Below are 16,350 nucleotides of genomic sequence, written 5' to 3'. Positions count from 1 at the left end.
CTCTGCGCCATGGGGTTCAACCAATGTAGCACAGCAATGATATTTCTACTTGGTTTTCAACCTCACCATCGTAGATTGAATGCATTACATATTTAGGTTGCACCCTTATTTTAAAAAAGGTTTTAAGAGATTGAGGCAGACGTAAAATGCAGCGCACAAAGGTGAGAGGCAGAAAGAGAGAAAGAGAGAAGACGTAAGCTGTACGATATAAAAACGTGAGAGCCTGCTAACCGTTTTCTTTGTATCCCATCCCCAGGATGACTTCTGGTGCTCTGTAGTAACGAGTCACGACGTAAGGGGTCATCATAAAACTGGTCCCTGCAGTTCTGGCCAGTCCAAAGTCAAGAATCTTCAAAGTGCAGTCCGATTTTACTACTATATTGCTTGGTTTCAAATCCTTTTTAAAAAGATAACAGAGAAAGGCACATCATTCCGAGGCAAGCATGAAAACGATACAAAAACCAAGCTTCATCCTGGGATCGCAAATATAACTGGACTCATCTGCAGAAAACTTTCTCCTTTCATAGATCTGATGTCACCTGGAAAATGTGCAGAGCAAACAAGAAGGAAGCAGGTGCGGGGTGGTTACAGCACGGACAGCAGCAAGAAGCAACACCAACCAAGAGGTTTAAATATGCTGTAGAACTTTACAAGAATTTGCAATGAGCTTTTAAAGAGAACTTTTTGCTGTAAAACTGCCTGGCATTGTGTCTTGACTTTGGATCTGCCTGCAGAAGTAATTCAGGATACAATCTACTTGGCACAAGCCAAATGAAATGAATGGTACCAGCAAAAATAATACAGCTGGTCAATGATATTGGAGGCATTTGAAGAGAGATCAGACCCAGGATTCTCCAAAAAGGAAGCTGGCATTTGGCAAAACTCTTGGTTCTGGCATGTCTTATTGATTTATTTGGCTTTAATAGCCAAACAACTGAATATATATAACTGCAGCCATGGCGGTACTATTTGACATTCCACTACAGTTTGGTGTGAGAGCCAGTTTGGTGTAGTGGTTAAGTGTGCGGACTCTTATCTGGGAGAACCGGGTTTGATTACTCACTCCTTCACTTGCACATGCTGGAATGGCCTTGGGTCAGCCAGAGCTCTTGTAGGGGTTATCCTTGAAAGGGAGAGCTCTCTCAGCCCCACCCACCTCACAGGGTGTCTGTTGTGGGGGGTGAGGGGGAGGTAAAGGAGCTTGTGATTGCTCTGTCATAATTTTAAGGCCTTTTGTGTCAGCAGCCTGGGCAGAAAATTTTGTTGGCCTTCATTCTCTTTCTTCCCCCTACTGAATGAACCATCCTGGAGCAGAATATAACTGCTGTATTCTTAAAACGTGAATAAATCAAACGTGAATGAATTACTAAGGATTATATTTTACGTTTAGACAATGGACATTTTTATTAACCCATCTACGTGCTTCACAATCTAAATATCACAATCCAATAGCACGTATCAGTTACATATATCACAAGTAGTTTTCATTTACACAATAAAGTCCGCTAGAATAGGCTTGTTCCAATCAATTGAAAAAGGTTTGTCCCAAATCACAAATTCTGCAATTAGATATATGCCAAAACTCTCTTCCTAGGCAAATTTTAAAATGCTCCTTGCAAGTAAAGTGCATCCTTAGAAATGTTTGGAAAAATGCGCTTGTGCCGACATATAAATATTTCAAACCACACTGGGCTCCTTGTTGCCACTTCTGACAGGGCCCCACCAGCTTTGGGAAACACCCATTTCTGTCCCCTTCTTTGGAGGAGGGTCTAGACCAGGGGTGTCAAACTCATTTGTTATGAGGGCTGGATCTGACATAAATGAGACCTTGTCGGGCCAGGCCAGGCTGTGTCGGGCTGGGCCATGTGTGTACCTATTTAAGATCAGCTAGGAGAGAGATGAACTTTTAAAAGGACACGGACAAACATGACTAAAGATTTTGTTTTAAAAAATAAAAACATGCTTAAAACAGTAGCACTTGTTGGTCTTAAAAGTGCTTTCATTCTATTCCTCTGGTGGGATCCAGGGAACTGGGCAAAGGAAGCTCTGGCTCTTTCCCTCCCTCCCCAGGGACCGGAGGGGGAGGAGCCTCAACCAATGGAGAAAATCAAAGTTTTGCTCTGTATCTCCTGTGCAATTGAGCAAGCCCTGCAAAGCAAGCTGTTATGCAGAAGGAAGCAAGAGAGAGGGAGAAGGAAGCAGAAAAGAGCCCGTTGCTCGGGGGCCTGATAGGAGCCCTCCGGGGGCCTGATTCAGCCCCTGGGCTGCATGTTTGACACCCCTGGTCTAGGCAGTCCTGATTCAAAGCTATATCACACCACAGCATTTTACAGAGTCATCTTTCACAAGGATAAGTATTAGAAGAGTACCGTCTGGGGGAGGAGCCTGAGCTCAGTGAATGAGCATCTGTTTCAATCCCTAGGTTCGTTCCCTGCCATCTCCAACAGAAAGACTCAGGTAAGAGGCGATAAGAAAGACCATTGCTCCAAATCCCAGAGAACCACTGCTGGTCTGAGTAGACAATACTATCTTCAATGGACCCAGGGTCTGAGTCAGTGTCCTGGGCCTAGCAAGGCCTGCAGGCCCCAGGGAAGCCTCCTTAGGAGTACTGGGAAGAGCCTACATTTCCCAGGATCCCCTCTATCCCTCTGATTAGGTAGCAGGGGTTTTGGAGGGAAACAGGCCCAGAGAGGGGAGGGGCCTGGGAAGAGAATATATAAAGGCTAAGCCCAGGAAGTGGGTGTTCTTTTCCTAGGAGGCAGAGCTGAGGAGGAGCTGCTGCCAGGAAGAGACCCTTGCCCTTAGAGGAAGGGTGAGTAGGCCCAGGTCTGACCGAGACAGTAGGCACAGTCAGCTCAGACGCGTTAGGGCATTCGGTTATTTTCTCTTCACCCTTTTACTGTTTTATGCACCTTGTTTTGTTATCTTGCACTGATCTTTTAATAAACCTTTTTGTTGTTGTTGTTCACTCTGCCTGGTCCTCACGCTCATTATCTGGTCTAAGCTAAGAAGAAGAAGAAGATATTGGATTTATATCCCACCCTCCACTCCAAAGAGTCTCAGAGCGGCTCAAAATCTCCTTTACCTTCCTCCCCCACAACAGACACCCTGTGAGATGGGTGGGGCTGGAGAGGGCTCTCACAGCAGCTGCCCTTTCAAGGACAACTCCTACGAGAGCTATGGCTGACCCAAGGCCATGCTAGCAGGTGCAAGTGGAGGAGTGAGGAATCAAACCCGGTTCTCCCAGATAAGAGTCCGCACACTTAACCACTACACCAAACTGGCTCTCTAAGAGAGGCCTGCAGGGCTTGGGAAGGGAATCTGGGCCTTCAAGGGAGACCCTTAACCCAGGGTGGTGGCAGCAAGTGGCAAGACTCCCCTGAGTCGTGACAGTCAGTATAAGACAGCCTCGTGTGTCCATGTTAAGGAGAAGCTCTCGCATTCTATTTAAAATTGAATCAACTCTAAAAAGTGCCACAAATACTAATTTTAACCTGATGCAATCCCTGCAGCTAAATAAAACAGAGGCACATATTCCCGCCCCCCCAATTTTCTTAAAGAAATACATTGCAAACCGGAAGGCTCCAAAATATAACAAGCATCTATCACTGACCCTGTGTATAATTCCAGCAGAATGAAGATGTTTAATGCCACACAGCATCTGATAGAGGAGGTAAGACATCCGTTCGTGGTCCAGCTCCATCTGGATCACCTGGCAGAGATTTGCATCCATGAGCTCCATCACTATGTAACTTTGGAAGCAAGCCAAGAAGTCAGGTTAGACAACGGCACCCCTCGGGGAGCCAATCCGTCATGCGCTGACAAAGGAGGAAGCCAACAGGCAAGGCAAAAATCATACTTACACGTCTTGAAATTCTTCCAGTGATTTCTGTGGGGTGAAGACATTCAATAGGCCGATTATCTAAAAGAAAGGAGAAAACAGCAATGAGCCACGGTGAGCAGAGTTTGATTATTCTTAGGTAAAAAGGATATTTCACGGTCAATGTAATCTGTTTCTAGAATACATTCGACAAAAGGAACAAGGTGTTCAGAATACTCCACAGTACTCTTAGCAGTAGAAAGTTTGAGTCCGGCGGCCCCTTTAAGACCAACAAAGTTTAATTAATACATGCACATGAAAGTTTATACCCAGAATACCCAACTTATAATTGGAATTCGTATGTAAATATAACTCAGGCAGACTTGGATTGAATAAAGAAGAGATTGGATTTATATCCCGCCCTCCACTCCGAAGAGTCTCAGAGCGGCTCACAATCTCCTTTCCCTTCCTCCCCCCACACAACAGACACCCTATGAGGTAGATGAAGAGATTGGATTTATATCCCATCCTCCACTCCGAAGAGTCTCAGAGCGGCTCACAATCTCCTTTCCCTTCCTCCCCCCACACAACAGACACCCTATGAGGTAGATGAAGATATTGGATTTATATCCCGCCCTACACTCCGAAGAGTCTCAGAGCGGCTCACAATCTCCTTTCCCTTCCTCCCCCCACACAACAGACACCCTATGAGGTAGATGAAGATATTGGATTTATATCCCGCCCTACACTCCGAAGAGTCTCAGAGCGGCTCACAATCTCCTTTCTCTTCCTCCCCCACAACAGACACCCTGTGAGGTAGATGAAGATATTGGATTTATATCCCGCCCTCCACTCCAAAGAGTCTCAGAGCGGCTCACAATCTCCTTTCCCTTCCTCCCCCACAACAGACGCCCTGTGAGGTTGATGAAGATATTGGATTTATATCCCGCCCTCCACTCCGAAGAGTCTCAGAGCGGCTCACAATCTCCTTTCCCTTCCTCCCCCACAACAGACACCCTGTGAAGTACATGAAGATATTGGATTTATATCCCACCCTCCACTCCGAAGAGTCTCAGAGTGGCTCACCATCTCCTTTCCCTTCCTCCCCCACAACAGACACCCTGTGCGGTGGATGAAGATATTGGATTTATATCCCGCCCTCCACTCCAAAGAGTCTCAGAGCGGCTCACAATCTCCTTTACCTTCCTCCCCCACAACAGACACCCTGTGAGGTAGATGAAGATATTGGATTTATATCCCGCCCTCCACTCCGAAGAGTCTCAGAGCGGCTCACAATCTCCTTTACCTCCCCCACAACAGACACCCTGTGAGGTGGGTGGGGCTGGAGAGGGCTCTCACAGCAGCTGCCCTTTCAAGGACAACCTCTGCCAGAGCTATGGCTGACCCAAGGCCATTCCAGCAGGTGCAAGTGGAGGAGTGGGGAATCAAACCCGGTTCTCCCAGATAAGAGTCCGCACACTTAACCACTACACCAAACAGAATAGAGACTCTGGCTGGTTATGACATTACCAGAAATAATTGTCTTTCCCTTTCAGGTATTCCATTCAGATCCATCAACAGGAGGAAGCCTGGGTCGTGCATTCTACCTTTTTCATGACTTTTTCAACTGCTTTGCATTTATTTACATGGCACTCACTTCCTGCATCCACTCCCCCAGTCCCTTTACCACCTATATATATATATATATCTGGCCAGTTTCTACCCACCCTCCATGCATCTGATGAGGAGAGCTGTGTTTCTTGAAAGCTTATGCTACCATAAAAATTGTTAGTCTTACAGGTACTACTGGACTTCTTTACTATTTTGCAGCAACAGACTAGTACAGCTAACTCCTCTGGATCTTATAATTCTGGGTATAATACCCAGTTTATAAATTTGGGTATACGTTTTCATAAGCCTACACATTTCTGAAGAAGTGTGCGTGCAAACAAAAAGCTTATACCAAGAATTAAATGCTGCTGGTTTCAAAGGTGCCACTGGACTGAAACTTTGTTTTGTTGCCTCAGAGCAACACACTCACCCAGCTGAATCTATCTTCATGGAAAGTATAAGAACCTTAAACAACTGGTGGAGAGCGATCGCTCTAAGAGAGAATTATCTGTGCAAACTACATAGCAAGAAAACAAATCAGGCCAGGGAATAAAAATAATTTTATCCTGGGGAGGGAATGGTGCAGCTCCCCCACGGCCTTTGGGGAGGTCATATGAACAATAGCCAGACCCCTTATCATGTACCTTGAAACGGTGAACAAAAAGTACTCACATTTTTGTGGTTTACACACTTCATGAGAACAAGCTCTCGATAGGCTCGCTTGGCATGGGTCTGGTTCTGAAACGGCCGACTTAGCTTTTTGATTGCAACATTTTTTTCAAGGACTGCATCGTAGGCTGCGCTGTAAATAAAAATGGATCGCCGTAACCACAATAATGCAACATTTGACAAGGAAGGTATCAAGTGCCCCTGGCAGGAAAAGGCTGCTGCTGCTATCATCTTACAGAGTGGACTGAAGCCACAGTTTCCAAAGCTTTCCTGCAATCACACGATCAGTAAAGAGCTTGAGCCGGAATCATGACCTTAGGTTTATTTCACTCAGCTGTCATTTAAAGTTATAAAAATTCTAACTGCTGAAACAGTGCTCAGTCATAAGAGAACATAAGCACATAAGAGAAGCCATGTTGGATCAGGCCAATGGCCCATCCAGTCCAACACTCTGTGTCACATAAGAACATAAGAGAAGCCCTGTTGGATCAGACCAGTGGCCCATCCAGTCCAACACTCCGTGTCACATAAGAACATAAGAGAAGCCATGTTGGATCAGGCCAGTGGCCCATCCAGTCCAACACTCCGTGTCACATAAGAACATAAGAGAAGCCATGTTGGATCAGGGCAATGGCCCCTCCAGTCCAACACTCTGTGTCACAGAAGAACATAAGAGAAGCCCTGTTGGATCAGGCCAGTGGCCCATCCAGTCCAACACTCTGTGTCACATAAGAACATAAGAGAAGCCCTGTTGGATCAGGCCAATGGCCCCTCCAGTCCAACACTCTGTGTCACATAGGAACATAAGAGAAGCCATGTTGGATCAGGCCAGTGGCCCATCCAGTCCAACACTCTGTGTCACAGAAGAACATAAGAGAAGCCCTGTTGGATCAGGCCAGTGGCCCATCCAGTCCAACACTCTGTGTCACAGAAGAACATAAGAGAAGCCCTGTTGGATCAGGCCAATGGCCCCTCCAGTCCAACACTCTGTGTCACATAGGAACATAAGAGAAGCCATGTTGGATCAGGCCAGTGGCCCATCCAGTCCAACACTCTGTGTCACAGAAGAACATAAGAGAAGCCATGTTGGATCAGGCCAATGGCCCATCCAGTCCAACACTCTGTGTCACACAGTGGCCAAAAAACCCAGGTGCCATTAGGAGATCCATCAGTGGGGCCAGGACACTAGAAGCCCTCTCACTGTTGCTCCCCACCCTCCAAGCACCATGAATACAGAGCATCACTGCCCCAGACAGAGAGTTCCAACAATACACTGTGGCTAATAGCCACTGACGGACCTCTGCTCCATATGCTTATCCAATTCACTCTAGAAGCTGGCTATGCTTGCAGCCGCCACCACTTCCTATGGCAGTGAATTCCAAGTGTTTATCACACTTTAGGGGAAGAAGTACTTCCTTTTATCAGTTCTAACCCAGACGCTCAGCAATTTCATTGAATGGCCACATGTTCTCGTATTGCGAGAAAGGGAGAAAAGTACTTTTCTCTACCTTCTCTATCCCATGCATAATCTTGTAAATCAATATGTCACCCCTCAGTTGACATTTCTCCAAGCTAAAGAGCCCCAAGGGAAAGCATTCTAACCCTTTAATCATTCTAGTTGTCCTTTTTTTGGACTTTTTCGAATGCTATAATTTTTTTTTTTTTTAGGTGTGGTGACCAGAATTGCACACAGTACTCCAAATGAGGCTGCACTATCGATTTATACAGGGGCATTATGATACCAGCGGATTTGTTTTCAATTCCCTTTCTAATAATTCCCAGCATGGCGTTGGCCTTTTTTATTGCAGTCGCACGCTGTCTCGACGTGTCATCACAGTATCTTGGAAAGAAAGATCCTTTTGGAAGAGAAAAGGCTTCAGAAGGGCCCCTGGAACATTAAGCGACATCAATGCCGGGTAGACAAAAAAAGCAAAGGCCTAGGAAACAGGGACAAGGTTGGTTAATGTACTTTAAAACGTATTAAAAGACGACTACCAAGAGAGCGAAAGAAGAAAGGAAAGGATGAGACAAAGGGATGATTGCAAAATCCTATTAGATCAGCTTGCAAATCTGATTTGATTCCACTCCCTCCCCCTGGTTCGAAAGCCAGCCTAGGGGACTTTTGATAAGGAGATTGGGGGAACGTGGGTTTTTTTTAATCCCAGAGGCTACAGAAAAATATTTTAAATGACACTTCTGCAATCCCACAATTTAAGAAATGTGAAAAGCAGTCCCATGGATTTGCTACCATTTCTTGTATTCGGTGAGCATATATGATGAGAGGACACTAAAACAAAACACACGCACCCAGTTTATCCTCCAATTAATCACACTGCAGCACAAATTAAAAGTACAAGTGGTGAGCTAGAAGCTCCCAGTTCAAATCTCGTTGCAGTTGTGAGCTCACTGAGAAGTTTCAGGACACAAACAAGAAAGCGGGAAATCCACAATGAATCTGTGTTTTGTTTGTTTGTTTTTAAAGTTAAATACAGGTCCTGGTGGGAGACAGAGGCCTGGCAGTGGAAGGAGTAACCATAACCCCCGGGCTGTTCTCGGTCCAAACTTCCTCGCCAGCTGCTTTGCCTCTAACGGGAAACCCCCCCCCCCCCCACCTCTGTATGTCCTTCTGGCCACAGGCAAAAAGTAGTGGGTTGTTGAAAATAAGACTCAAGACAAGGAAATAATTAATCCTACCCCTCCACAGCTCCGATCCGATTTGCTCCCACCCTTCCCTTGCTATTTTTAATTTTTTAAAAAAATCACCACCAACCAATCACAGATCTGTCACGGGTTCTGCTAGCACTGTCTGTCTGTTCTAATGCTGTAATGTTTTAATCCCACTTTTTGTCAATTATTCAACTCAAGGCAGCAGCTTATATAGGATTACCAGGAAGTCTCCCATCCAAACACTGGCCAGCCCCAGCCCCGCACAGCTTCAGAAAGCTCTCCTTCACATCTTCAAGACTCAAGATGCTTTGCAAATCCAAAAATTATTGTCGCTGTCTAAACTTTTCTGCCTCTGGGCCAAACTGGATATTAGATGGAAGAAATATGAACTGCCCCTTGGTGAACGTGGAGTGTTTGTTGAAAAAGCAATGGTCAACTTTCGAGCAGTAATGAGAAAAATAGGGCTGATTTAATGCTTCCCTTCTGTCTCCCTGCTCATAGCCCCCACTCCACATTGACCTGGGGGCAAATATAGAGGGTTGCTGCCCAGAGGAAATGCTAGGCGGAGAAGAGCTATTTATATCCTGCCCTTCCTCAAAAGATTCACTGGAGCTAACAATGGTTCAGAGCATCGAGCAGTAAAAACAAACTCCAAACAATACCAAGGCTGAAGATTCAGCCCAACCAAATACGGTCACAATCAACAATTGCAGTTGCAACAAATTTAAGTTCATCTGCCCATGATCCTACAAGTCAATTCTAACCAAGTGCCCTTCAGTTTCTAAGCCTTATCTGCTCTTCAGCAGACTAGAAATCCAAAGGATTTGGCCCAGAGACTCCAGGAGACCTTTCCATAAGAGTGGAGGACCAACCAAGACCAGCCGACTCCTACTTGAAGAGGACAATCTTCTCAAGGGTAAAGGACAGTTAACCAAGATGGCAGCTAGACCTCAAGACAGGTAGCCATGTTAGTCTGTCTGTAGCAGTCCAGTACTACCTTAACAACTAATAACATTTGTGGCAGGATAGCCTTTAAGGTGCTACTGGACTCTTGTTCTTTTCTGCAGGCAGACCTCAGAAGGCGCAAGTTTTATACAAATAAAGGGGGTCAGATTGTGAAGTCATCCCCTTGAGCCCTTTCTCTGCGGACTGTTGTATTGCTCATCCCCCCCCACCACCACCACAAAACACACTAGAGGGAGACTCTTAATGCCTCCCTCACATAGCATCTGATTTTAGCCCCTTGTTTCATGTTTCCTAAAGGTGGCAAAGAGTTCACTTCACACAACTCAGCTGAGGAGACCAGGGAACTGCTCGGAAAAGTCACCCAATGCTTCAGTGGCAATGGCAACATTTCGGCGCTCCCTCCCCAGAAAGGCTCATCTTTCTCCCTCTATTGGTGTCGTCTGCTAGCGGATGAGAGACTTTCTTGCCTCATTTGGCATACCCTCTCCAATAACGATTATGTCAGGATCCACGCAATGTCTCCTGTCATGCTGTCCTCCACGCACTTAGTTTGTATATGTTACTGTTACCGTAGTTATCTTGCTTCTCACAGTGGAGACATTGCTGACTGCCTAGGAACATGCGTGACTTTCTTCCCTACAGACTATAAATTGCAGAAAGTCTCAGAACAACCAGCAAATTCCACAGAACAATCGGCACAGTCAACAACCATCCTCCTTATCTTCACACCCCTTCCAACCCTCCCAGCAATTAACACAGAACAATGGGCACATTCAACAGCCAGTTTCCTTATCACTCCCCTTCCAGGAAGCCCCACCAAACAATGGGCACATCCACAAACCAATTGCCCTTTCACCACACCCCCCTCCAGCCTAGAAATAGCAGCTCTCCAGCAGCCCTGGCCCCACTCAATGCACAGCAGCCAAGAAGGTCAGAGCGCCTGCTCCGGCTGCAACGCCACTGAGGATGTTCTCCGCAGCTGAGAACGAAACGTCTGGAAGGAAAACTTTCTCCAGTAGAACACAGCACTTGAGCCCGAAAGATTCTACAAACCCTAATGATGTTACCAGCCGTGAAAACCTGAAATCTTTGATGATGTCTGTGATGTCTTAAATTTCATTTCTGGCAAGGCCTCCATAAGGGAAAGGGCTGAACTTGTAACGTATCAATAAAGCTTCACCGACACTTGCACAGCAGAAGTCTATGTGAGGGCTACTTGGCAAAGCCTCAGGGTTACTGGCCCTCCCTCCCTGGTTTTGGTGTTCTGGGCATAAATGCTGTTTTAATGTTCAAACAGACACTTTCTCATTTGCCACCTTGAAGGACCCTATCCAGATGGAAAGGTAGAATTGGCTTTTGGATTTATATCCCGCCCTCCACTCCGAATCTCAGAGCAGCTCACAATCTCATTTATCTTCCTCCCCCACAACAGACACCCTGTTTGGTGGGTGGGGCTGAGAGGGCTCTCACAGCAGCTGCCCTTTCAAGGACAACCTCTGCCATAGGTGACCTAAGGCCATCCCAGCAGCTGCAAGTGGAGGGGTGGGGAATCAAACCTGGTTCTCCCAGATAAGAGTCCGCACATTTAACCACTAGCCCACTACCTGTGTGGATTTTGGGCCTTAACAATGTTTTCTTTTAAAATTAATGCTCCCATTTTATAGGGGACTGCATAGCGCTGGTTCAGAAGGGAGATCCAACTTTCATTTGATAGACAAGGCTGCAGGCCGTGCCACTCTGCTTCATCTCCTCCCCACCCCCTGCAAATCCTGACCCTTTCCCATCAACTTTCCCATGACCCCTGACCTCTGCAGAGCTGATCTGGTCAGCTGCACTAACCCAAAACACTACCGACACACGCCACGTGACTCATGCACTGCTGCTAGGAACCTCCACTCCGAAAACTGCCCAATAAGAACATAAGAGTAGCCACGTTGGATCAGGCCAACGGCCCATCAAGTCCAACACTCTGTGTCACACAGTGGCCAAAAAACACAGGCACCATCAGGAGGTCCATCAGTGGGGCCAGGACACCAGAAGCCTTCCCACCTACATTACATGGCAGCCCCCAAGATGGGGCCTCTAGAGAAAGAGAAGGTACAGCTACCGCAAGATATCCTAACCTACCCCCCTCCACAATCTAGATTGCATTATTTATCCCTGAGTGACATGCCAAATTTTTACGGTTCCCCCCCCCCCCCCAGTGTTTCTCTTATATTTCTCAAAAGGCCTTACCATACTATGCCCTGGGCGCCTGAACCAATCGGCTTCAAATTCTGGTATCGCTTGAGCACAGTGAAGGTAGAATCTGCAATCTCTACACTGTAGAAGTTGTTTTCGCGCTTGCCCCTGCTCATGACGCTCGGTGAGTTGAACAGCTTAACGCAAAAGTCATGAACCTGCCAAACACACAAGAACAGGCAATTTATGAGATGTCAAGGCGGAGAACTTTACACTAACATTTTGTTAATTTACTTCTATGGCAGTCTCAAGACGATTTTTAAGTTAAAAAAAAAAAGAAAACAGTACAAAGATCCAATCTTTTGTGATATATGCAAGGATTCCTGCGGGACAGAAATGATTCCAAGCTAACAAATGGTGGGAAGGACCTAACACTTCTAGATATCTGAACCACACTTGAGCATGAACAGTGAAGTCTGCTTACTGCAGAATCCAAACATCTCATCTTGCTTTGTATCCCAAACTTATGCACTTTTAGTCAGACGCCCAAATTAATTCTGTGGGGCTTTCTCCCAAGTATGCATGCAGCAGACTGCAGCCTTAAAGATGATTTTATTTAATTCTTTAAAACATTTATTTGCTGCCTGCCTTTCTTCCTTTTGAGCCCAGTGGTGCAGAGTGTTAAAGCTGTAGTACTGCAGTCCTAAGCTCTGCTCATGACCTGAGTTTGATCCCCGGTGGCAGCTGGGTTTTCAGGTAGCCAGCTCGAGATTGACTCAGCCTTCCATCCTTCCGAGGTCAGTAAAATGAGTACCCAGCTTGCTGGAGGGGGGGAAGTGTAGATGACTGGGGAAGGCAATGGCAAACCACCCCAGAAAAAGTCTGCCGTGAAAACATTGTGAAAGCAACGTCACCCCAGAGTCAGAAACAACCGGTGCTTGCACAGGGGGACCTTTCCATTCCTTTCTGGAGAGCCAGTTTGGTGCAGTGGTTAAGTGTGCGGACTCTTATCTGGGAGAATCAGGTTTGATTCCCCACTCCTCCACTTGCATCTGCTAGCATGGCCTTGGGTCATCCATAGCTCTGGCAGGGGTTGTCCTTGAAAGGGCAGCTGCTGTGAGAGCCCTCTCCAGCCCCACCCACCTCACAGGGTGTCTGTTGTGGGGGAGGAAGGTAAAGGAGATTGTGAGCTGCTCTGAGACTCTTCGGAGTGGAGGGAGGGATATAAATCCAATATAATCTTCTTCATCTTCTTTCTTCCTTACAGAGCTCTAGGTGCCTATGAAAGACATGGTGCCCACCAAGTGTTTTGAGAACGTGGGTTGAGTCAGGTGGGGCTTTTGCCTAGCAAGGCTTCTAATTGGCCGTTTTAAACTTGATCGTCAACTGTGACTGCCTTGTCCATCAAATGCAAAACACACCGTTTTGCAGCAGCTGCCCGCCACCACAGCACAAGGATCTTCACAGTGTGACTGAAGGTAAGCTGTGGCAGCCATTCCGTGGACGGATTTGCTTCCAGCTGCAGCCATTCTGCAGTGGCCATTTTGTGGCAGCACCCACCACACACAGTGCCAAGTTCCAAGCCTCTGCCATTCTGCAGCGCTGAGTCCAGGTACCTCGACGGCCAGCAGAATTGGTGGCAAAGTGGGGAGTGTGCCCAGATAGCGGACAGCCAATTTGCTCTGATGTAGTTTTTTTCTTTTCTTTTTTTCTAATAGTAACTTCTGAGAGGTTTGGCACCAACACCCCAATTTAGAAACTGATTCAATCTATTTCTGTCTCTAGATTAGACTCTATTTCAATTATTCCTATAAAACCAAAGTAACTTACACACAATTTCAACTGATTTAGATGGAAGTGTGGCTTAAAATTAAGAACTAACAAACAGAAACACTATAAAGTAAATACATAATGCAAATTGTTGTGAGGTTGGAAAAGCCAAGGGAAGCAGCTCGAGGGAGCAGAATGCCTTGTTTGGGGAGTGGGCGGAGTCTCGTGCAATTGGTTTGGGCTCGCCTACTGCCGGAGCTGCATTTCAATGCATTTCTTAAAGCGTTATAATTTTGACTGACAAAAACTGGAAATGGATAATGGGCAGCTGTCAACCAGTATCACTGCATTCATTATAATCGCCGGTTTAGAGATGCGAAATTTCTAGAAAAATCTGAAACCACAGTAAAAATAATCCTGCTTTGGGTGGGGGTGGGAAATGCACAGAAAATTAAAATATCAAATATGTCTAAGCTTCTTTCACTGCTCGATCAGCAAAAAAAGGCATCATTTATAACTTAGCTTATAAAATAATTCTATTTAACATGTTTTTAGAATTTAGAAGTACGACAGTCTCCATTTTCGATAAGAAAACTGCAGGTGTATACCCAAGACTTGATCAAAGAGTTACACTATGCATCTTATGTTATGCTAGCACAGTCTCTCATTTTCGCCATCTGAAAGGTGGGGAAAAATAAAAATGGAAGGCAGAGAACAAAATCTGTAGTAAAGTGTACGATTTGCGCAGAAAGAGTCATACAACACGAAGAACTATCAGCTTTATTTGGGTCCTGTTTAAACTTCATAACACTGAAAACACTGATCTCCTTAAGAATACATTATCATCAAACCTATTATGTCCTGATCTGTATAAGCCAGGCTAGATCTCATCAGACCTCAGCAGGGTTGGCCCTGGCTAGTATTTGGGTGGGAACTGCCAAGGAAATTCAGGATCACTACACAGAGGCCGGCAATGGCAAACCATTTCTGACTGCCTCTTGCCTTGAAAACCCTAGAAGGTGTCAAACTCATTTGCTATGAGGTCCAGATCTGACATAAACGAGACTTTGTTGGGCCAGGCTGTTAGGCCAGGCTGGGCCATGTCTGGCTAGGCCATGTGTAGCAGAAATAGGTAGCAGAAATATAAACTTTATAAAGGATACAAACACAATTTTTTCAACAACCCCCCCCCCCCAAAACATGCTTAAAATATTAGTACTCGTTGGTCTTAAAGTTGCTTTCTTTGTGTCTCTCCCATGGGATCCAGGGAACTGGGCAAAGGAAGCTCTGGCTCTTTCCTTCCTTCCCCAAGGGACCTGGAAGGGGAGGATCCTCAGCTAACAGAAGGAAAAGAGGCTTGGCTCAGTAGCTCTGCTATGTGATTGAGAGAGCCTGGAAATTGATTGACAGCGCCTGGAAAAACAAGCTGCCTCCCCAAGGGAGGAGCCTCAGCATCGAATGAAGAAAATAGGTTTTGCTCCGTAGCTCTGCAATTGAGCAAGCCTCGCAAAGCAAACTGTGATGCAGAAGGAAGCAACATATAGGGAGAAGGAAGCAGATGGCAGCCAGTTGCTCGCGGGCCTGATAGGAGCCTTCCAGGGGTCTGATTCGGCCCCCAGCCTGGCGACTGCATGTTTGACACCGCTGCCCCACAGGGTCACCATAAGTCAGCTGTGATCCATCTGCACTTTCCACCACAACAAACATATTAAATGGAAACAACATTGGTAATCAAATAATTAAAAAAAAATGTATACATTTCCAGCATGCATAGGAATTATTATTCTTTCCTTAGTTTTAAATAAAAATGTTTATACTACACACTTTGAGTAAAACCTTGTCTTTCATTACACTCCTTGCAAAGTGGGGTGGGGGATATAAAACCAGCCTAATAAAGTCATAAAAGCTACCAATATAAAAATTATCACTATGAAAAGAAGTCACAAGAGCTACCAGACTAATAAAAAAGTCAAGGTAGTCCCCTGTGCAAGCACCAGTCGTTTCCGACTCTGGGGTGACGTTGCTTTCACAACGTTTTCACGGCAGACTTTTTACGGGGTGTTTTGCCATTGCCTTCCCCAGTCAGCTACACTTCCCCACCCAGCAAGCTGGGGACTCATTTTACTGACCTCGGAAGGATGGAAGGCTAAGCCAACCTGGAGCCGGCTACCTGAACCCAGCTTCCACTGGAATGGAACTCAGGTCGTGAGCAGAGGGCTCCGACTGCAGTACTGCAGCTTTACCACTCTGCATCACCAGACTAATAGTAAACCACAAAAACATAAGACAGACAAAACCATTTGGCTCATGTCCCTGCTGGAAGGACAATACATCAAGTATCAGGTGCATCTCAACACAGAGGCCTTTCCAAAGGCCAGGGGCCACCACTGACAAAGCTCCCTCTGTTGCTCCCAGTCCACCCACTTCACCTCTACAGTCAGAGGCACAGACAGCTGGCCATGGGAAGATCTTTAACTGAACAGCTGGATAGTAGAAAACCCTGCTCTGATGAGCACTGGAGGGGGAGAGGTGGTCTTTTTTTAAAAAAAAAATGTAATTAAAGTACAGTACAAGATATAATAGTGAAAACAGGTTACAGATAACAGGTAAAAGAAAAATTGAAGGAGAGACATATCTATGTCTATGATGTCAATATAACATTATTC

General features: G+C 45.9%; 1 protein-coding gene across 4 annotated transcripts in view; it reads right to left on the bottom strand.

Annotated features, from left to right (window-relative positions):
* The window catches only part of MAPK8 (mitogen-activated protein kinase 8), a 34,582-nt gene extending 22,423 nt beyond the window's left edge, over window positions 1-12,159 (bottom strand). For 3 of the 4 annotated variants that reach the window (XM_060241014.1, XM_060241013.1, XM_060241012.1), the window contains exons 1-5: window positions 11,969-12,159; window positions 6,104-6,233; window positions 3,864-3,922; window positions 3,614-3,752; window positions 232-397 (exon numbers count right to left, since the gene is read on the bottom strand). In XM_060241014.1, the coding sequence (XP_060096997.1) occupies window positions 232-397; window positions 3,614-3,752; window positions 3,864-3,922; window positions 6,104-6,233; window positions 11,969-12,090 (616 nt within the window). In that variant the 5' untranslated portion in view covers window positions 12,091-12,159. The remainder of the gene's footprint in view (window positions 1-231; window positions 398-3,613; window positions 3,753-3,863; window positions 3,923-6,103; window positions 6,234-11,968) is intronic. The other variant, XM_060241015.1, reaches the window with a different exon arrangement.
* Between the last annotated feature and the right edge of the window lie 4,191 nt (window positions 12,160-16,350).

Source organism: Heteronotia binoei, chromosome 6 (genome assembly GCF_032191835.1).
Source record: "Heteronotia binoei isolate CCM8104 ecotype False Entrance Well chromosome 6, APGP_CSIRO_Hbin_v1, whole genome shotgun sequence".
Classification (NCBI taxonomy): Eukaryota; Metazoa; Chordata; class Lepidosauria; order Squamata; family Gekkonidae; genus Heteronotia; species Heteronotia binoei.
The sequence above is the reverse complement of the archived record's forward strand: the minus strand, read 5'-3'. Positions and strand labels throughout refer to the sequence as shown.